The sequence below is a fragment of the Carya illinoinensis genome, chromosome 6 (genome assembly GCF_018687715.1).
Source record: "Carya illinoinensis cultivar Pawnee chromosome 6, C.illinoinensisPawnee_v1, whole genome shotgun sequence".
NCBI lineage: Eukaryota > Viridiplantae > Streptophyta > Magnoliopsida > Fagales > Juglandaceae > Carya > Carya illinoinensis.
In genome coordinates, this window is record NC_056757.1 from 1,954,672 (window position 1) to 1,977,902 (window position 23,231).

At 36.8% G+C, this 23,231-nt stretch overlaps 1 protein-coding gene across 11 annotated transcripts; it reads left to right on the plus strand.

Annotated features, from left to right (window-relative positions):
• The first annotated feature begins 355 nt into the window (after positions 1 to 355).
• LOC122314402 (cyclic nucleotide-gated ion channel 1-like) lies at positions 356 to 22,090 on the plus strand. Of its 11 annotated transcripts, none has more exons than XR_006243700.1 (9): positions 356 to 500; positions 738 to 885; positions 2,410 to 2,812; positions 3,392 to 3,610; positions 3,787 to 4,070; positions 14,986 to 15,097; positions 15,917 to 16,033; positions 16,454 to 16,939; positions 21,886 to 22,090. XR_006243700.1 is itself a non-coding variant. In XM_043129951.1 (9 exons), exons 2-9 carry the CDS (start codon positions 848 to 850, stop codon positions 16,844 to 16,846), a joined length of 1,476 nt encoding a protein of 491 aa, XP_042985885.1. In that variant the 5' UTR covers positions 356 to 500; positions 738 to 847; the 3' UTR covers positions 16,847 to 17,136. The 11 variants fall into 11 exon arrangements, 9 of the variants coding, with proteins under 9 accessions (XP_042985885.1, XP_042985886.1, XP_042985887.1 ...); XR_006243699.1 differs by lacking the exon at positions 21,886 to 22,090 and adding an exon at positions 19,923 to 20,861; XM_043129951.1 differs by lacking the exon at positions 21,886 to 22,090 and having other exon boundaries at positions 3,787 to 3,895; positions 3,986 to 4,070; positions 16,454 to 17,136.
• Positions 22,091 to 23,231: the final 1,141 nt, after the last annotated feature.

Here is a 23,231-nt window from a genome sequence, read left to right on the forward strand (position 1 = left end):
TGGTACTACGTATGTACGTTGGCAGTGAATAGGAACCTATGTGGGGAATCCATTTTTGTCCCTTTCAAAAATAAAAATAAATAAATAAATAATGATTAGATTTAGAGTTTTGCTATAAATAAAATCGCATACTAATCTACATATCAATACTGATTTTTTCATACTTAAAATTTAAATTAGTACTGTTTTTAATAAAACTTACTTTTTAACTCATCACAACAAATTAATATACATATTAGTGATGATTGCAGTAATACAAAGTGTAGATTCTAAATATATATATAAATTTTTTAAAAAAAAAAATATGTTAACTTTACACATTCTAATATTATAAATATCATTTCAAAACTATAAATAGGCATAGAAGCACCAGTCGCCCCCATATCTCTCTCTTCGAAGAAGTAGAAAAATCTTCCATCTTGCACAGATCGCCCATGGAGTCCTCTAGCCTGTACAACCGGGTGGTCTAATCTTCGAAAGGGGAGTAGTCTCGTTGTTTGGTGCGTTTATTTGGTCTTGTTTAATTTATGATTTCTCTTTCATCGTTTTGTTTTGCCAGTCCAGAGCCTCCCAAGTGCTTGTCCTTCAACTTTGTCACTATTCGATTCAATTTTTATGTCTTTCGGTTCCAGTTTGATTTTTGCTCTCTCTCTTCCACTTTAATTCGTTCTGTATAGCTTTCTCTTTTTTATTTTTTATTTCTAAAAAATGGCTTAATTTGAACTTGTACCTCACAGGTTTTGGTATTGCGAGTTTGAAGAAGTTCCTTGGGTTGATCAACTTTTCAGGGCTCAATTTCTTCATCTGGAAAATGACTTTCACTGTGCTTAAATAAGTTATAACCAAGATGAGGAGTTTGGTAATGAGATGCTTCAGTTTTCGCAAGTACGTACTTTAATGATTTTAGAAGCAAATAAATAATTTTCCAAGTGAAGTGTTGGTTTTTGTAAAAGTATTTCGATAGATTCTTTATATCTTCTATATATAAAAAGTGTGTATGAAACGGAAAATCTTGTTTTAACGGTTTTTCTTGTTTTTCCGTTAAAGTTAACACCGTTTGTTTTAACGGTTTGACACATAAAATGAAGACATAAATGTTGAGAGAGATAGCATTCAATGTTATTATATGATTTATTAATCTCAATAATTATAATACTTAATAGTTTATATAATAATAAGTAATTAAAAATTAGTTATTATATTTTTCTCTTTCTCCTTAACATATACACGTGTATTAGGTGTATAAGACGTGAATCTCTAAGTATAATATACGTGTATTATACGTTTCATTAACTCAGATTATTGAGTATTCCAAATTTAAAAATCTCATATAATATATAATATAAGTGTGTTTAATCAAAGTGTTTTTTTTTTCTCATGGTAGTAGGATGTGGCTTCCGCTAAGTCATATTCCATACGTGGGCTTGCTATGATAGGCACGTGACAAAGGCCGTGATCCTTGAGCTAATCAAGAAAGAGTAAATTCGGCCAACAATTTTAAAATATATTTTATGATTTATATATATGCTATATATAGAAAATATTATACCACAAATTTTATAAAAAGATTATGTTTTAACTTTATGTTGTCTCTGATCGACTCAACCAACAACAAAATAAGAATTTCAATGTTGTCTCTATTGATTGTCTACAGGATGACATAAATTGATGAATTATAATACAAATATCAAACGACACATATTTTGAACTACCGTTTGTGTTAGACTTGTATTAAATTTTTCGTATACATCTTTGCTAAAATTATAGATGTTATAAACATGTATTGGATTATATGATACTTTGAACTAATTTTTTTATTTTCTCCAATATACCTTAAATTATTAAGTGACATCAATAATTTTTATAAAATATATATTATTTTTTATAAATAATCATTTCATAAAATTAGACAAACGTGCTTTGCACGTTATTCTCACCTAGTATATATATATATATATCTATCTGAAAGCATCATTAATACGCCATTTTAATTAATTATGACAGACGAGATTTAATTTTATATCACCGATTATTAATGTAGCCAAGTTTGTGTCGTGATTGAAATCACTCTTAATTTATAAGAATATAAGAATGCTCAGCTCCATCTATTACTAAAAACCTTTTCTGTACGTAGAGTTTAGAATTTATACAATGTCTTGAAAATACAATTTATCATCTTATGTGGCATCAAATGATTACTAAATAATAAAAGATAGTAAATAATTTTCTACGCTTTTAATGACACATCGGACAGGATGATGTACTTAATGATGGTAATTAAAATAATAATGAATAGCACTTGTCATGTTCACTATATATATATGTATTATATGTATAAATGCTGTATATATAATAATTGTTAACTCTAATTTTTGTTTGGTGTATATATATATATATTGTGCTGATCAGGGACGAGGATATTGAGAGGCAAGGTCCCAAGAATGACGGCATCAATGGTTCAGAACAGGAGATCAAAATAATAGAAATGGCAATTAGGTTGATGGTCAACCCAGATGATCTGATGGTCAAAATTCCTTCAATAACGAGGTTGATCTATTGGAATGTGATCCTTTTAGTGGTGTGCGTTGTTGCAGTAGCAGTGGATCCTTTGTTCTTATATATTCCCGTGATCAACGAGGCTACCAAATGCATTACTATAGATAACACCTTACTAGTCATTGCTATTTGTGTGAGATCGTTCCTGGATTTGGTTGCTTGTTGGGATTTTCTTGCTGGGCCAATTGCAAGAAGTGGGTATTACAATTGGGTAGACCGCATAAATAACACTCTCAGCATTCTTCCAGTAGCCCAGGTAACAAATTTTTCTGCTTTCAATTTGTACTTATAATTTTTATTGATATAAATAAAAGAAATTAAAATATAAATAAAATAATACTAATAATATATATAAATATATATACACTAGATATACAATTTTAAATTTGAATATAAAAACTAAAAACTTATGAAAGATATATTTAAAAAGACAAAAACTAATAAAAAAAATATTAGAAAATCCAAAGTACAAAAAAAATCGAACTTTCCACTAGGCCCCAATGCCAGCATGTAAAGGGGCATGTTTTAACTAGGCCCTGCCACCCCCATCCCAAGTTGGGGGACTCGTATTTTTGTTAGCATCGGCCTGGCTAGTGCAACTGCAAGCATATATATCTTGTATTATCGTAATGAATAGAGTTTTTCTTCCAATTGAGTTGGAGGAAACTACATTAAAAAACATGTGCTTGCTTCTTATATGCTCGAGTGATACATATCAATATTATAAATAGGTTGAAAGAAAAACTTATTTCATTAATAATCTTTGGGTTGAATGCTTCGATTGTTAGCTACTAGATCTTATATACCTAAGTTTTGATTTTTATGAACACAACAGGTGCTAGTACCAAGAATTTCTAAAATGAGCGGTTCAAAACTCCGGATTATAAGGAAATTCCTGAATGCAGTTGTTTTTTTGCAATATTTGCCTAGAATTTTCCGTATCTACAGATTGTGGAAAATAGTCAAGACTACCATCCTACCGAAAAGAAATACAGGTTTAATTATGGTGATGAAAGCTGGATTGAATCTCTATCTGTATCTGGTTGCCAGTCATGTAAGGTTCATCATTATCATCAGTTTCTTCATACCGCGAGATCCATACATGTGTGTGTGTGTGTATATATATATATGTACACATCTCATGATCTATAATTGACTACTGCTTTATAATCAATTACACTAATCAGTAACTAAAAGATCGATGAAATATTGGTATATGTCTTTGATCAGGCACTGGGTGCTTTTTGGTACTTCTTCTCCATCGAACGAGAGACCACGTGTTGGCAGTTGGCCTGCGAGAGTGATATTGGATGTAGCAAGAGTACTTCTTTAAACTGTGGTGATGGTTTTGGAAATTACACATTTTTGAATGATTATTGCTCTTTAGAAAAACTAAATACCACTCTCTTTGATTTTGGAATATTCCAAGAAGCCCGTAAATCTGGTATATTGGCGTCCATGGATTTTCTCCGAAAGACTATGTATTGTTTTTGGTGGGGCCTTCGAAATTTGAGGTTCGTGCATGTTACACTTATTTTTTTTTTTCAAGATATTTCAAATTTTGTTTTTATGATATTTGTCATCTGATCAAAAACCTGCATGCGCATATGGCATATGCATATTTTTTCTTTAGTTATTTCAATGATTAAAATCGAATGAAAGTGATATTTGATTTAAAAATTATAGTATAATTGTCCAACTTGTCAAAGTATTAATTCAGATATATACCACAATATTAATTTCAGCAAATTAAATATAATAATTTTAAGGTACAAAGAGTCAAAGACGTTAATTGTTATGCTTAAAATTCCTAGCTAGCTAGTCGGTAATTTCCATTGCCATACTTTCTTGTGCTTAGTCTATTCATTCATGTTGATCGGCAAGAACTGGGCCAACGTCTATTTTCTTCTGAATTGGTTGTCATTGATCTACAGTAGAGGATCCATTTGATACCTCGGTTTAACTATAAATTATAGTGACAGGCATAGCCCAAACTAGAGGCTAAAGGCCTATGGAGGCTTGATATTCCGTTGTCTAATAGAGCAGTTAAGCACTAATGCGGTGAGCGGATTATTCTTATTATTTAGGAGTAAGATGAACAGCTAAGTATCATATGAAAGTAATCTAGGGATGATTATGATCCGATATTTTCCTATATCTATATATATATGGGTATCAGGTAACCCTAAAACACTTCTAAGGAGATACTTGAGTTAATATACACTACTATTTATTGACTTAAACATTAGAGTATTGGTTGCAGGTGTACAACGTCGTCACCTTTGACTTGCAGGTAAGTGATTACGTTCAGTAGTGGGATACGTCCTTTAGAGTGGCGCCATCTATGGGATCCTATTTTCTTTTATTTCAGTTTCTCATCAGACGCCAACGTGATTCTCACATGCTGACCGTGACTCGTTCTTTAACAAACCGTGAATTTGAAATACTAGCTATCGCCATGGAAGCAAGACTAGCGGCAACAGAAGAAAAGCTGAAGTTGGCATTAGATGCCATGGATAATCTACGAAAAGATAATGAAGACCTAAAGCGATGGAACTTGGAGCTCAACGACATAGTTGTGCCCACCCACAATGAACAGGATAAGGGGGAGGCACATTACAATGGGGGACTAACCCAAGAGGATGTAGAGAAAAAGAAGATGCACGACAAGTTATGAAGCCTCACTGGAAAACATGAAGAGATGGCAAAGAAGATGGGAGGATCTTCCTCAGTAGAGTACTTACTGAACCATACTGATCTGTTGTATAGTGAAAAGGTTATGACCATGCCTTTCCCACCAAAATTTAAAGTATTGCAAATAGAGATGTACAACTGGTCTAAGGACCCAGTGGACCATTTGGATAATTTCAAGGTGCACACCAAACTCCACGGCTTCTCCGAAGAAATCGCCTGTCGAGCCTTCCCCCTAACCTTGAAGGGAATGACAAGAGGATAGTTTGGAACCCTTAAACCAAGGTCAATAAACAGTTTGAAGAGTTGGTCAAGTAGTTCCTAATACAATTCATGCCCTAGTAGGAGACAATGACGCCCAGCCCAACTGCATATCTCCTAATGATTAAACAAAGAGAAGACAAGAACCTTAAGATGTACCTCACCCACTTCAACAAAGAAAGGCTGACAATACACGATTAGGATGAGAAAATTACCCTTGCCGCCCTCTTGGGTGGAATCTAGCCACGCAACCCCTTCATGGCCAAATTGGCTAGGAAGACCCCTTCTACTCTGAGAGATTTCATGGATTAGGAAGACCACTTCGTCAACGCTAAAGACACACTTCAAACATTGGTGGATCCGAGAAAAGGGGAGTACAAAGCTGAGCGGAAGAACAATCATGTCAACAAGAAACCCACATCAAGTCATCAAGATAGAAGGAGATAAAGGCAGTCGAAGCACAATAATAGATTGACGTAAAACAATGTGAATGTGCAAGAGAAAGAAGAGTCAAATAAGGAACACCACCAGGCTAAAACAGGCAGTTGCTACTGCAAGTATCACCAGACAAGTTCACATTAGACGGAAGATTGCATGACCATGAAGAAGAGTCTCTAAATTGGCAGGCACTGGAAAGTTAGAGTGGATGGTCACAGAGTGCTCAAAGCGTAAGTGACGCTATGAGCCAGGGTGCAACCCTAGAAGGAGTAGTAGTCTCGATGGGCGGCGGCAACGTCGAGACAATACCTATGGTAATGATAGGGATATGGCGCCCCTGAAAAATGATAGGGATAAGTTTACCCATAGAGGAAATCCAGACGATAGCAGGAGGATTCACTGGAGGTGGCGTGTCCTCATCCAGTTGAAAGGCGCGCACACGAAGAGCTAGGTATGAAGAAGTAATGTGGCGAACAGGACCCCCAAGTATCAAAAGCTCAATACTCAAACGACCATATCCTTCAGGGAAGAGGATCGAAAAGGGATGCTATACCCACATGACGATGCCTTAGTAGTCACTCTCCTAGTTGCCAACTATACGAGCAGGTGAATACTTATTGACAATGGCAATTTAGTAGACATTATTCTGGGAGACCTTCACCAAGATGGCTATAAGTGAAAATAAGTTAAGACCTTCCTCGACATTGTGGAAGGGCTTCTCCGGGAATACAATACAACTGGTAGGTGCCATCACCCTCCTGGTGAATGCTAGGACAGGAATGCGCACGACCACCACCATGATCGACTTCTTAGTCATAAAAACCCTATCTTTATACAACATCATATTAGGGCGGCCGACGCTTAACAATCTTAGGGTGATTACATCCACCTATCACCTCAAGATGAAGTTCCCTATAGATGTAGGAATAGCGGAGGCAAGGGGCGAGAAAGCCTTTGTGCATGAATCCTTTGTATAAGAATTAAGGAGTAATAAGATCGAGGTGCGTACTGTCACAAGCGACGGCAGAAAGAATGGCCAGGGAAGCAACCAAGAGGTCTTTCCGCCACCCTTACCCCTTCCTAAAGCGGTGTCCTTAGAGTGGGGGGAAAGGTTAGAGATGAGCAGAATCTATAGCAGGCCAAAGCCAATGAACCATTGGAGATAGTGACATTATATCCTAATCGTGCCAGGGCCACCACACGCATCGGAACCCAAGTCCCCCCTGAGGATAGGGAAGCCCTAAAAGAGTTGTTGATAGAACACCGAGATGTGTTCATCTGAAGCGATGAAGAGATGCCAGGAATAGATCACAGTATCATAGAGCACCATCTTTGTGTGGACCCTGCACACAAGGAAGTACGTCAGAAAAGGAGGCTAGTCAACCGAATGTTTGAAGGACAAATAGGCAGGTTAATGGAGGTGTATGTAGATGACTTGCTAGTAAAGAACAAGGAGCCCGTCCAACACCTGGTCAACCTGAGAAGCGTTCGCAATTTTGCATCGATATAAAATAAAGTTGAATATGGCAAAATGTGTGTTTGGGGTTAGCTTAGGAAGGTTCTTGGGTTTCATTGCATCCATGAGAGGAATGGAAGTCTCTCATGAGAAGAATGAGGCCATCCTAAACATGAAGCCACTGAGAAGTCTAAACCACACTTAACAATTGGTAGGAAGGGTAGCTGCCCTAAATAGATTTGTGTCCAGTTTGATGGAAAAATGTCTCCATGTCTTCAGGGTATTAGGTAAGGTATACCCTAGTAACGAGGAATGCAATGAAGCCTTTGAGAAACTAAAGCAACACTTGGCCAACCTGCCATTTCTAAGGCAGCCAGAAAAGGGCTAGATACTCTAAGAGTACATGGCAATCTCCCCACATGTCGTTTCGACCATCCTGGTTAAGGAAGAAAGAGCCACCTAGCTACCTATATACTATGTGAGTTGAGCCTTGAAAGGAGCAGAGGAGATGCTAGCTTTTACCTTAGTCACAGTAGCTAGGAGACTCTGCCCATATTTCCAAGCTCACATAGTAAGGGTGCTCACAGAAAGCCCGCTCACAAAGGTGTTGCAAAGACCGAATAGCTAAAGAAGGTTACTAGGGTGGTCGATTGAATTAAACGAATTCGATATAGAGAATCTACCAAGGAAGGCATTAAAAGGGCAAGCATTGGTGGATTTTGTAGCAGAATTCTTATACTTAGCCCCAAAGGATGTGGCGGCTCCTACATGGAAGTCATGGGTTCTCTTCATAGATGGCTTCTCTTGTCGAGCTGGCAGAGGGATAGGAATGCATTTGGTTAGTCTCGAAGGCCAAGAATACTATTACATGGTGACCCTTACTTTTAAAATGACCAACAACAAAGCTGAGTACGAGGCACTGGTGGCAGGACTCTCGATAGTCATGGTATTGGGAGCAACTGAGGTGGATGTGAAATCAGATTTGGAAAGGGTGGTCAACCAGGTACTGGGCCTATACGCCATGAAGGGCAGAAGTTGAAGAAGTATGTAGCTCGGGCCTATACGCATGCTACTGGTTCTTGTATTTCAACATATCCCAAATTCCCCTAGAAGATAACACAGTGGCAGACAAGCTAGTGTGCGTAGCATCAGGGATGGAAGATGCACCCCCTTCTATGGCAAGTTGAAAAGAGGGCTATTGAAGTCCCAGCTATTGAGGCAGAAGTGTGCGTGACGGGCTCAAGTGTCCTCGAATGGGCTGGCGCCATGGTCAAGTACCCTGATATGGTTGAAATCACTGAAGGGAAGGAAGATGCGAGGAAGGTAAGAAGGAAAGTGGCAATGTTCATACTTATCGACGGGGTTCTCTACAGAAGGAGCTTTGCGACCCCTTACTTTGGTACATCTCCCACAAGAAGCACAATATGTCTTGGCTGAGATACACGAGAGAAGATGAGGAAACCATTCAGGCAGGAAGGCCCTAGCTAGAAAGGCGGTGAAAGCTGGATACTATTGGCCCAATGCATTGAGAAAGGCTCCAGAAATAGCCAAAAAGTGGATCAAGTACGTGCTTGCCCAGGAGAGCTGACGTCCATGACCACCCTTTGGCCATTCACCTAATGGGGAGTGGATCTAGTGGGACTTTTCCTACTTGGGAAAGGGGGGCGTGAAATTTATGATCGTCGAGTGGACTATTTCACCAAATGGGTGGAAGCAGAGCCCCTAACAACCATAACAAGTAAGGCCGTGACTAGGTTTTTGTGGAAGAACATCATTTGCCGTTATGGGATTTCACAAAGCATAGTTTCAGACAATAGGTGCCAATTTGACTTAGACCACTACAGGGAATGGTGTGTAGAGTTGAAAATATAGGTCAAGTACTCCTCTCCAGGGCATCCACAGGCAAATAGGCAAGCAAAGTCAACAAACAAGACATTATTATTGATTCTAAAGAATAAGCTTACAGAAAAAAAAAAATATAAGGAAAGTGGGCGGAAGAGTTTTTGGGAGTATTATGGGCTTATAGAACCTCAATGAAGACCCCTATAGGGGAATCTCCATTCACATTGGCATAAGGTTGTGAAGCCGTACCCCTAGTGGAAATGGGGCTACCTAGTTTCCGAACCCTCCATTTCTCGGCACCCCAAAAAGAGCAAAGAGATCAAATAATACATCGTCCTTTTGGTAGAGGAAAGAGAGGTGGCTGAGGTCAGAATGCTAAATGGGAAGAAAAAAACCGAGCAGTACTTCAATAAGGGAGTGAAGCCCAAAACAGGCAAAATAGGAGATCTAGTCTTAAAGGAGAGCGGGGTAACTACCAAAGAAGAAGGCAAACTAGGTCCCCGTTGGGAAGGACCATATATGGTGGTGGCTAATAACAGGCCAGGGTCCTACCACCTAAAGGACAGCCAAGGCAAAGAGTTGCAGACATTTCTAAAATGTAGAGGACTTGAAGAGATTTTAACCGTGATGACATCTTACTCCTTATTCTTACATCATTATATTTCCTGCTAGATGTTTGTTTATTATTTATCAGAACTCCGTTGTTATTTTTACATCATTGCTATTATTCTTTTGTATTGTGAATAAAGTGCTCTTTCTAGCCCCATCCATGCCCAAAGAGGCTATGATGCGACCAATCTATATGACTAGTCTATATAGACTATATGACTCGCGGTGCCAGGTAAAAAATGCGTGGAGATCATTAGACCACACCACCATTAAACACCAATGACGAGCATATACGACTTGCGGTGTCATGTAAAAATGGCGTGGATATCATTAGACCACACCACCCTTAAATACCAATAACGAGCCTATACAACTCGCGATGCCATATAAAAAGGGTTTGGAGGTTATTAGACCACGTCACTCTTAAACACCAATCATGAGCCTATATGACTCGTGACCCCTTATGCAAAGGGCGCAGAGGCCAAAAGACTGCCCCAGCTTCATAAAGAGGGGGCATAAAGGCCAACGCCACTTTCCAAACTCAATTCCCCACCAACCACAAGAAAGGGGACAAAGGGGACAACTAAGTCACCCTAAAGATCGCTCAGCAGCAAGAAAATATAAAGGGAAAATGAAGCAGCCAATCACAAAAGGAGTAGCACAATCCAAATGACATGATTATGCAAAGTCAAAACATCTGTCCATAAGAAAGTACAAATTATCTATTTCAAAAAAATTTAAACATTGGATCCCGAGGAAGGCGAAGAAGAAGGAGGGATGTCCTTTAAAGGCGTCAAGCATTTTCGTGCGACCAATGTTATCAACATAAAGATGAACAGTTGTGTCAGGCTTGAACAAATTCCAATCCAAGTGCATCAGATTGGTGGAAGGTTTGGTAATCAGATGGGACCTAAGCCTCAAGACCCCAGCATCGTAGCCATAAGAAAAAGCATGACCTTTGGTTATGGCGGCATAAGCTAGTTGGGCGAGCAGGTAGGCAATTTCATCCTTAGCGGTTGTCAATTCGACTTTTTTCTCATTCAAGCATTTGTCCTTTGCCAAGATGGCCCAAGTGTAGCTTCCACTTCTCCTCTTCAGAATCTTTCTGACTCTTTTTGTGTTGCTCATGTCGCTACTGCAGCTCTACCAAAGAGCCCCGAGCCTCAGAGAGGTTAACTTAAGTGAGTCGCTCCTTTTCCAGTGAAGCCACTAGCTCTTGCATGAGCCCGCGGTTACGGTCCTAAGAGCTAGACAACTCTTAGCAGATAGAGTCTAACTCTCCCTTGAGAGACAGAATGTCAGAGTTGAGGCAACCTCGCTCAAACTCAAAATTCATTTGGATAAGGGAGAGTTGAGCCCTAGCAAAGTCCCTCTTCGACTCTAGTAGCCTCAAAGAAAAGTCATCTTTGACCTTCACCTCTCTGGCAAGACCCACTTCGTTGCAAAGTCCAGAAATTTTGTCTTCAAGGATCTCCAAATCACCATCTAGGGAGTAAGAGCACCCCTCAGCCTACTCCAGTACAACCTCTAACTCATTCTTCTGAACCTTCCACCTCTTGGACAACACCTCCATCTCTGGCCTCTCCACCTTCCATCTCTTTAATGTGATTTTTCTAAAAAAGACAAACTTCGACCTCTCTCAAACCACCTCCTCTAAATGCACCCAGTCTGCTAGGATCTAGGTGTAAGTCATCAATCCTCTGCAAAAAACCTACACCCAAATTAGAGTGACTAGCTGATAAACAAACAAGAAATTGAAGAGGGGAAAGCCATAAAATGATGAAAGTTAACCCAGAGAGAATGGCCCTCAGTCGGTCAACCATCGCGGTAATAGCCTTGCCTTGGGCATTGCCAAAGGAAGAGGAAGTGCCGCCTCAAATCTCCCTAGGATCACGACCACCATCAAGTGAAAGTACCCAAAGGGATTCAACAACTAAGTCAACCCCCCTCCCTAAGGGGACCATCAAGGTCTATGCAGTGCTAGTGTACGCCAGGTCCACATCGATCAAGTGGACACCTTTGCCCACAAGGCCACCCAAGGGAATACCCCATCCATGAGAGAGGATCTGGTCTCCCTGCCAAAAGAGTACAAGAAAGGAGAATGAATAGATAGATTCTCACTATTCACATGTAAGGAGAACCCTCCCTCTAGAGATGGTAGTTGGTGGCGACTAAAGAGGGGAACCTTCTACCCCAGCATCTTCATTCAATTCCTCTTGGTGAGGAACCTATCATCATTCTCGCCACCCTGACCATCCACGCCACTTGGCGGGGCGACCCCTTGGCTCACTACAGGATTAGTATTTTTTTCTCCACATAGGTCAGTGCTCGCCTCTTTGTCGCACCCATCCACATCCATCTAGGGGGCAAGATCCTCCACCACGACCGTGAGAGCTTTTGCTCCCACAACGGCATCCAAAATAAGGGCAGTAGCAATTTCAGCACTTAATTTGCTGTCCCCCACCAAGTCCTCAAGAACAAAGAACTCAAAGACGGGGCTAGATGACAAGGTAGATAGTACAAGAGGGGGTAACAAACTGAGGGGTAAATGCTTGGAGAGGGCTGTCGACTTTGTCCGTCAAAGCCTTTTTCTTCTTCTTAGTGGGAGAAGAGGTATCCTCGAGACAGATTCACTTCTTCTTATCCTACTTATCCCTCTTATCTTTCTTCTCATTCTCATCTTTCTTCTCCTGCTTATAAATTTTATCTTTCTTGTCCTTCTTCAAGGACTCTTTTGATGGGGAGGTAGCATCACAACCTTGGTTAAAAACAAGCATCCCTTGACGTGAGAACGATTGGGTGTCATAAAAAAATGATCTATATGGACCAAAGTTAACAAGTGTTCGGTCCAAAGTTCATCTGGATGGCCCTCTGCCCAAAGGCGAACCATTTTTATTGAAGCCAATTCACGGAGTGATAGGGGTTCCATCCCGGCCAGCAAACCCTTCTCCTCTCGGATTTTCCTCCCATTAGCCCTAATGGGGAAATCGTACTAGGAAGTCTCCAAAACTGGAAAATCCCAACCCATACCAGAAATAAAGAAAAACTTCCCTGTCCAATTTTTGGCATTTGAATGCGGGACTCAAATCGAGCCAGCATCTGTCCTTTGTCTTTCTTCCGGAAGCTCAAAGTGTTGCCCTTAGCGGCTTGGTGTAAGTGGTAAAAGGCCATAAATTCTAGAGCAGTAAAGTCAGGCTTCAGGGCCATACGAAACACAATATAGGCACAAAGAAAGGCCCTCAGTGCAAAGGGATGAAGTTGGGCAAGAGCAAGGCCTAGGAGATCTAGAATATCGTGCAAGGGGCGACAAAAATGAAGCCTCAACCCATTATTTAGTAAGGAAATGGTAAGGGAAACCTTACTGCTAAAACCCTCTTTGTCTACACATCCTCAAGAGGGAATCTCCAAGAGTGCTGTGTCTAGAATGTGATACTCTTCTCGCAAATTCTTTAGGTCCGGAGACCTGAGAGAAGAATGCCACCCAAACCCTTCATAGATTGGGATGTCCAGTACGTGGGAAGATTGTACGTCAATAGTCAGTAAGACGAGCAGAAATACTGTGTTCAGCCAAGAAAAATTGAAATGAAGAACGGGATGAAAACAAAGAAGTTGCAAAAAACTGCAAGGGAAAGCAAGAAACTACAAGAAATCGCAAGAGAGAGAAGCAGCAGGAAAGAAGAAGTAAATGAAAAGAAAGATGGGGAAGGCCATAGTATGCAAACCGAGTAAGGAATTCGAGGGGATGTTTGTTGTAGCATCATAACCTGACAACAGGATGCGACGGGATGGGAACGGTTGCCCGTTACCCAGTAATGGTCGCCACGTCAGGAGCAATCAAACCTTCTCTTCTTGACTCTTAAAAGTTGGAAATGGCGGGATAAAATGCCTAATGGGCTAGTGGGGTGGCCCATCAATTTGGCAAGCGGGATGGCCCATTGATTTCAGCATGAGGAACATTGGGGTAATTAGAAAGCCCGTAAAATCCAATCCGAGCCACTTACAACATGAAAGGTAAATTTACATCTTGGGGACAAGTTAGCACAGTCGTAAGGCTAGATTCACTGAAATAGAGAATTTCCCATGCCTACAAGCAAAAGGAATTAGTGGGGTAATTGGAAGGTCCATTTGGTACCTTGGCCCAACTATGAATTATAGTGATAGGCATGGCCAAAACTAGAGGCTAAAGGCCCATGGGGGCTTGATATTCTGGTATCTAATAAAGAGGATAAGCATTAATTTGGCGAGCAAATTACTCCTATTATTTAGGGGTAAGATGAACAACTAAATATCATATGAAAGTATCCAGTGCTGATGATGATCTGATACTTTCCTACACCTATATATATATATATATATATATATATGGGTACCCAAGTAACCCTAAAACACTTATGAGGAGATACTTGAGTTAATATATACTACTCTTTACAAAACTTAAGCATCAGAGTGGTTGCAGGTATACAATGTCGTTACCCCTTGACTTGCATGTAAGAGATTACGTTCGGTGGTGGGACACATCTTTTAAATATAGCAACATCATATCAAATTTATTTAGGTTATTTTACTATTAGAATAAAAGATTGAAAACGGTAAACGAAATAAGATAATATTATTATATTATAATTGTTAATTATCATAAAATTAATATAATTGCTATTATTAATATTATTATTATAGAAATATTGCATGAGTTACAAACATATCTCACAAAAGAAAGAGAATAAAGTCAAAACTACTATTTTTGATTGACATAACTTACTCGGGTAAAACAAGTTATTAAACGTTGATTTGGAGGCAAATAGATAAAAAAACAAACAAACAAACAAATCGAGAATCAGTTTATTTCCTAGAGAATGTTAAATTAAGAAAGAAAAATGTTTTCACCCATGCACATCTCTTATCTCAAATATCCATGCATGCAGTCATGCATGCGTGTCCATAAATATACGGCTTTTTGTTGTTTAGATGATGGTTCGTTGTTTATCATTATGCGTTCCATGTATGCAGGTATCATGGGCTTATTATATATTTTAGATCACTTTAGATTTTGCTTGTTTATTTTGAGCATATTATATATATATTAAAGTTTTCTGATATTAATAATTCATGCATGACCATTCCAAATTTGGCAGTTCACTTGGTCAAAATCTTGAAACAAGTTCTGATTATTGGGAAAATTGCTTCACAGTTTTAATCTCGATCTTTGGCCTGCTTCTGTTTTTATACTTCATTGGAAATTTGCAGGTTGGTGCTGATCATCATCTTTTTCCCTTTTTTAAAGTAGGGCTCTTATTATTTCCATAATTATTTGTGTGTATATATTTAATTAAGTGCTGACCGTATCAGCTCAAACCTTTTTAAGAAAGTGGTGATTTAACATATATGTTTAGAGGTCCTTATGAATTTGAATTATCATCCTCATTTAATCGAGTATTTTCTGTTAAGTGGTCTACTTATAAAAACAGCTGCATGGCTCGCGCGCGCATGTCATGAAGGTATAAATTAAATGATTAAATTCCCACATATCTTTGGGATAAATGGTTTGACAAAATATGTGTCAAGCGAGGATAATTGATCGATCTATGATATATATTTTTATTATATAATTTGTATGTTTGCATATAGCTAGGTTGGGAGATTCTTTCCAATCCAATTAGGAGGAAAATCGATCTATTACTAATCTTACAACAGAATTTTCCTCTAAACTATATTGGAATAAGAGTTATGCTACCACAGAAACCGCACACCCGACACACTAGAGTTTTTTAAGTGTAGAATAAAAGAGGGTAAAAGCGTAAAATTATATATTTAAGTGGCGTGAAGAGTGTAAGGCTTATATTTAGAATTTTTCTTGGAAGAAATTTTCTCAAACCCATGATTTAAAAATATCATTTCATAGTCTTGCAAATTTGAATTTTAACCATTTTACCAAGTAAATAAAATCTCTATCTTGGGTTGTTATTAAATAAAAGATGGCTAGTCATTAAAAGAATATTTTGGATATGTTATAATTACCAGATGTAATTTATGAGGAAACTGATCAACTTAATTGTGATGTAACAGGTGTACATGCAGTGGGATGCATCTAGAGAATTGGAGGACGCATCTAAAGAATTGGAGGAGATATCTAAGCAGCATCATGCGATATCATTGCCCCTGCTCTTGCCCATGCTAAGGAAAGTGAGTTTTGATCCCCCAGTCTTTTTTATGCTTGACCAAAAATATCATTCAAGTGAGAATATCAGTTTTTTTCCCGTTAAAAATGCTTCAAAATAAATGAATAAATAGTAAGATTGATGTAGTGGTTTAGTTATTTAGTAATGTCATTTTAATAATGATATTTATCTTACATTCATCCTTAATCGATCACAATATAAACTACTGTTATGTAATACTATAATTGATTTTTATTTAACTAGTTGACTTATAAACCACTTAAATGTGCCAAATAATAAGTATGGTTGCTCAATTTTGCATGAAGTCTACTTTAGCATTGACCTATTTGGTTTGAAAAGAATTCTATGCACCAATTTCCATCTCGTAGAAGTTGGTATATATTATCTCACTAATTAATCTTGTCAATTGTTTGTGAACGTGCAGGTGCCAATATTCGAAAACGAAAGTGTAAATTTCTTGTATGAGATCAGTAAGCTTTCCAAGCAAGTGCAGTACAATCAAAACAACTATATTGTTCGAGAAGGAGAACCACTAGATATGATGATTTTCATGGTGAAAGGAATTGTGTGGACATATACAAGTAATCATGGTGATAAATCTGGTTGTCTTAAGAAAGGTGACCTCTTTGGAGAACATCTTGTAGAATGGCTGCTGGAATCTCCCGGACTATCCAACATTCCCTTATCAACATGTACTCTCAAATGTCATACAAAAGTTGAAGCTTTTTGTCTTATGGCTGGCGATCTCCAGGATATGATCATATCTCAATACAGGTGGAAATTTAGCAATCTCAAGAACACCACCTGGCTAGTCTGACTCGGAATAGCCAAAGCATTTTGCAACTTCAACCATCCAAGCAGCGTGGTGCTGACATGCCATCTATCCGAAAAAAATACGTACTTGAATGAGGTAAGTTGGCCACTATCGCCAGTAGCTCCCCAAGTAATTTAGATTACAGTATCACTTAATAATTAATCTAGTATTATCAAATGTTCTTGCTATTTAACGAAAGACAATATATAATTTGTTAAGTATATTATGTTGAGGATTAAATACTGCACTCATTTTTTAAGTCGTTAATCAAATTGCTAGTCACTTGATTTCAATATTGAATGGTTATAAGAGTAGGAAACCACATAAAATGAATACTTGTCTAATAATAAATGAAAGCACTAACATTGATACACATTTTCAATTTGAAAAAGGAAAAAGTAGACTCGCATCCTCAAAAAGTAGCGCTAATATGCATGTATTTTATATTTTGTTCATTATCCAATTATAATTGTTCTTTGTTCATATAGATGGAAGGATAGTTAATTAGTTTTAGTAGGTTTAATTTGAATTTTGCTCTGTACAAGTAAATTCGTGTACTAATTTACGTATCAATACTAATTTATTTATATTCAAACTTTAAATTTATACTATTTTTAATAAAATCCACTTTTTGACCAATCACATTAGATTGGTGTATATATTAATATGTAATTATACTTATAATTAAATTTTTCCTTTTAATTTTTGGTGCAAAATGCAAAATTCCCTATGGTCTAATTAAGGGTACTGCAAATTAATTATATATATTCTTTTGAAAAATGTATACTGTTATTGTATTTTTTATTTTTTAGGAAAATGTTTATCCCACTGGGAGTGGGTATTGAAAAAGGATGCTGATCGTGTGTGCGTGTGTTTTTCCTTTTTTTTTTTTTCCTTACTTCATGATTAAAGAAGTATTTTCAATATGTTTGTGATTTTTGTTTTTTTTTTTAATATTTAAGAGAAATTAAAAAATGTTTAAAAAAAATTTGCATGCTCGGTGATTTTCTTGGTGGATCTAGAATTATTATTAATATTATTATTTTCAGATGTTTTGAGGTCTTTGCGACATAAGAATTAATTAGTACTGCTTCAATGAATAGAACCAAATAAAGCAGCCGCATCTTAAATGTACAAAATGTACATGCGATAAAACACATACACATCTCATGGAACTGACATGATAAAACACGTACATGCCATATTGCGCGCTATACTTTCAATATTGACCTTTAATTTTAACTTGGCTGAAATCGAATCTTCGTGTAGAGAGGGCTTTTGGATTATTTGTTTGCCTCCCGGCCCACAATTGATATAGCATGTTATGGCGATACCGCTATCATTATTTCCTAGGCTGCGCGCGGTTTCCACGTCTTTTCCTCACTAGTATGTACATTCCACACATATAAGTAGAGATACAGTGAATATGTGATCCGTGATTGAACAGTATATTCAATCCCATAAATCAAGGTAATCAAGGTGGCTGTCTGTCAGCCAAATAGTTAGATCAGTCATCAGATAGTCTTGGGGTGTCTTCTAAATCATGTCCAAATGTATTACTATAGGAGGCTTCAGAGGATGCTTCTGAGTCAAAGTCAGAACTATCTTCTTTCACCGACTGTTGGAACAAATTGATTAAATCCTTCTTTGTAAGTGCTTTGAGAACATTCTTCTTTTTGAACTTGGAGGATTTAGCAGATTTCTTGGAAGAGGAAGCATTTGCTTTCTTCTTTGAAGCATTTGAACTAGTTGGTGCCTGGATTAATGGATATTCAAGCGTTGAAGATTGGTCAATAGTAGGAAAATTCTCAGAGTTCTTTAGGTTTGGAATAGCTTGTGCGAACTCTTTGGAAACAACATTAATCATATTCATCATGTGTGGGAATCTGTCCCACCACTTGACAAAATCAAATCTTAGTAATAAATCACCATTTTTCCTATAGGACCATTTCAGGATCCATGGAAGTTTGAATCTTTTACTAAAATGAAGGGAGTATGGAAATTTTGCCTCATATTCATTCAATTTTGGGGGAATAGATACTGTGAAGCATTTGAAGGCTTGTTGGAGCTCTTTTGGGAAAATGTCAAGAATAAGTCCAAATTGGTGCTACCATTTATTAAACCAGAGTGGGATTTTTCCTCTGAAATTTTTATCAAAATTAAAAAATCACGAGTGTGACATATCTGGCTTCTAGAAAAGCATGAATTTGAACCAGGCATCAATATAGTCATAATAGTTGTAAATAATTTCTGAATTAACGAGTGTTTTAGAAGTAGAGAGGTGTGTGCCCCAATCTTCTTTAGTGATGAATCTGAGAATGTAAGCACTATGATAAATCAGTTTTGAACTATCTGTTTTATCATAAATGGGTTTAATGATCAGTGAATCAATGTGGATTAAAATATTGGAGTAATATTAGAGATTTTTTGCTGGATTTTCTAGGATCCAGTGGAAATTAGGGGCAAAATAGCTGGTAGCTATTTTGTATGGATCAGTGTCAATGGATCAGTTGGATTCAATGTAGAATAAATTCCAGGAGTACATCTTTTTGATGTATTGAGTTTTTGAAGCAAGGAGGAATAATTGACTGGTCCTTGCTGTTGCTGATGCAACAGGTTTGGCATATGGATCATAAGTGGTTGAAATAGTTGAAGCAAAAGAAGTAGGTTGAGATAAACTACCTAAGGTAGTAAATTTGTTGGCAATTTCTAAGGGAGATGCTAGTTTGGTTGAAATGGGTTTTGGAGGAGCAAGAACTATTTGTTTTCCTTTGTCTCATTTTTTACTCATGGTTGCTGCAAGAATTCACGAGTAAGGAAATCAGGAATAGAATTATTAGATCCTTTAATATATTCAATATCAAAGTCAAAAACACTTAAAATGGTTTGCCATCTGGCAAATATATGTTTAGATGCAATGTTTTGAACATCTTTTTCTAATACATATTTAGCGCTTTTGCAATCAATGTGTAGTAAGAATTTTTTATTTAATAAATCACTTTGAAATTTAGAGATGCATAATATTATAGCAAGAATTTATTTTTTAATAGTGCTATAATTATGCTGTGCATGATTCCAGACTCCAGAGTGGAAGCAAACAATTTGTTTAGAGGAGTCTATTGAAATAATTTGTTTCAGAATGCCGCCATAACCAATGTCTAAGGCATCTGTTTCAACAATTTTGAATGAATCGGAAGTAGAAATTCCAAGGCATGGGAGAGTCTTGACATGTGCCTTGATCTATTTAACAAGATTGGTGTGAATATCTGACCAAACAGGAGGATTAGTGTGCAACCTTTCAAACAATGGTTTGCACTGTTTTCTCATGTTTTGATAGAATTTAGCCACATAGTTGAGTGAACCAAGAAATCTTTGTAATTGATTTTTGTCAATAATGACATCAAGGAATTTGTCAGCAAATTCTATAGACCTGTTGATGGGTCTAATTTTGCTTTCAGAAATATCGTAACCAAGGAATCGAATCTTGGTTTAGAATAATTTGATTTTCTTAGTAGAAACAATAAGACCATTTAATCTAATGATGTCAAGAAATAGGGGCATTTTTTAGGCCAAAGAGCATCACATTCCACTCGTAGTGACTAAAGGGAGTGGTGAAAGCAATTTTGTACTTGTCTGACTCACTGATCTCGATTTGCCAAAATCCTGACTTAAGGTCAAACTTAGAGAAAACAATGCTATCATTCAACCTATGAATTAAGTCATTTTTGTTGGGGATAGGGTACCTAATCCACTGTAAGACTTTATTCAAGGGTTTGTAATTGATTACTAGACGGGGGTTCCCTCTCTCAATTTCTGCATTTTTCTGGAAGTAAAAAGCAACACAAGACCAGGGAGACTTACTCGGTCTAATAATTTTCTTAGCAAGCAAATCATTGATTTCTTTTTTACAAAATTCTAAAGTTTTGCTACTCATTTGAATTGGGCGAGCTTTAGTGGGAATATTTTTCTCAAAGAAATCTTTAACATATGGTAAAGAAACAACGCATTTTTTCCTATGCCAGAAAGCATTTGGAAAATCAGAACAAACATTAGAGATCAAACGTTTGTTGAAATAAGCAATTTTTGAGTGGATTAAAGGACTAGACAAATGTTCAGAAACCTTTTTGCATTTGATTTCTTGTTGAAGGGAATTCAAATGTTGAATTTTTGCAGAAAGCAAAGATTTCAAACTTTTGTCAGTGTCGATTTCAAACTTTGAAGCAAACATAAATTTCACTTACTGTCCAAAGGGATCAATAGTGATTCCATCTTTATAAAAAATGAATGGGTATAAAGCAGAGATAAAAGGAATTCCTAATATGACTTTGTCAGATATATTTCGGACTAAAACATAAGGAATTTTAAAGCAAACATTATCTTGGTAAACATGAGCATTACTTAGCTCATAATTGATCTTCATCTTAGGTCCATTTGCTGCTAATAATCTTTTAGTAGACTTTTCATAATATCTACTGGGAACTAATCCTTCTTGGATACAATTCATATCCGATCCGGAGTCAATCATAACAATAACAGAGAATTTGAAATCTTGGATAATAACAATATTAACACGTGAAAACCATTTCGGAGGAATAGACTAGCAAATTAAAGAAATCTGATTTCCTGAAGATTTTTCTTCAGTATTTTCACAAGCAGAAGGGTGCTCATCATCAGTAGGAGTATCATGATCAAAACATTTATTAATTTTAAAACATAAAATCTCTTGTTGTAAAGCAGTGTTTGAATCTTTGAGATTATTGATCTCAGTTTTGAGCTCAATAATTTCTTTTTTAATCAAATTAACTTCATATTGTAAATCATGTGTAGAAACTTCTTTAGGTTTTTTCTTATGAAACCTTTCTAGAGTTTCTTGAAAATTGATCCATTGTTTAGGAGATTCTGACTCTAGATGAGTCAAAGTCTTCTTAAGCTTAAAGCTTTGGATCTTGAATTTTAGAAATTGGATTTAATAAAAGATTTTCTTGTTCCTCTGCCTTAGAGGTTTCACCTTTGGTTTAAAATATTAATTGTTTTACCTGTAGGTTTACAACAACAATTATTGCAATTGCAACCAAGCTTAATATTGGGAGAATCAGAAGATCCAGTTTCTGAGGAATATTCTGAATCACTAGAATTGAATTCATTGATGTCAAAGGAAGAAGCTTTTATTTCAAGAAGTTGAAATAATTCTTCTTGATCAATGACACTAGTATTCAACTCATTAAGCTTATTTTTTTAATTTATTGGGCTTTTGGGTACATTTATCAACAAAGTGTCCCTTCTTGCCACAATTAAAACATTTTCCTTTTGAAGTATTTTAAGAATTCTTTCTTTTAGGAAAAGATTTCTTATTGAAAGGTTTCTTGTAAAAATCATCACGGGGTTTTCTCCTTTGATCACCATGAGGTTTAGAAAACTTCGTATAACTTTTACGCTTACGTCTAAAGGGAGCAATAGGAGGAAGACCAAATTGTTTACAAAATGTTCCCATTTCGTATTTGGCTTTCTTGCTATTTTTCAATTATTGACGAAGCATTTGTTGATCATTGCACATACTAATACCAAGTTTTTTGATTATGCTAAATATATCACCATAGGTGAAATTATCGTAATTGAGAAATCCCGATATATCAGTAAGTTCATCCTTGACTTTGAGAGCAAATAAATGGGGCAAACCATAAATGAATTTTTCTTTCCAATATGGCTTCTGACTGTCATCATGAAGCATTACTTTGGATGTGAAAACATCTTGATACCATCGATAATCGGACATCTGCTTAAATTATTTAAATAATCGAAAACACGATTTGTAATATTAGAAGGAGTACCAATGAAATGCTTAATAATAGGATATATTAAAGTATTAATACCATCAAAAGGAGCAAAACCAGTTGTTTGATCAAAAAGGGGTTATCCATTATCTTCTTTTTTTACGGCGTTTTTGATTGTTTCTCTGGTCTCCGAAGTAAGGTGTTTCTCCCACCAATTTTGGATCATTCCAGTAAAACCAGTGGTTAGAATAACAACAATATCAGGTTCTCTAATATTATTATTAATATAAGCATTTGCAACTAAAGACATCTTACTCATGGTATTGAGGATTTCTTATTCAGACATTCCGTCAATATTCCATTCGTAGGTTTTGTTGGTAGAATAAGAAGATTGAGATTGAAAAATCTTTTCTTCGAATTGTAAATCAGGGGGAGTAGGTTTGAAATACCAGTTTCTTGTAAAACTCATTGGGTTAGGTTTAGAATCAAGACCAGCAATTCCTAATTTTAAATCAGGATTTTGGAAGTTCTTTTCAAGAAGATCAATGTTTCTTACAGTTGAAGAATCACTTTCCAATGAATCTTCTCTTGTAGTTTGAACAAAACCATCTTCCTCT

Bases quoted from the DNA above. Each gene is read 5' to 3' on its own strand.
- LOC122314402 (XM_043129950.1), top strand. From the start codon at position 848: ATGAGGAGTTTGGTAATGAGATGCTTCAGTTTTCGCAA. The intron at 2,813-3,391 runs GTAACAAATTTT...TGAACACAACAG, and splicing joins GCATTCTTCCAGTAGCCCAG to GTGCTAGTACCAAGAATTTC. The intron at 3,611-3,786 runs GTAAGGTTCATC...GTCTTTGATCAG, and splicing joins TGTATCTGGTTGCCAGTCAT to GCACTGGGTGCTTTTTGGTA.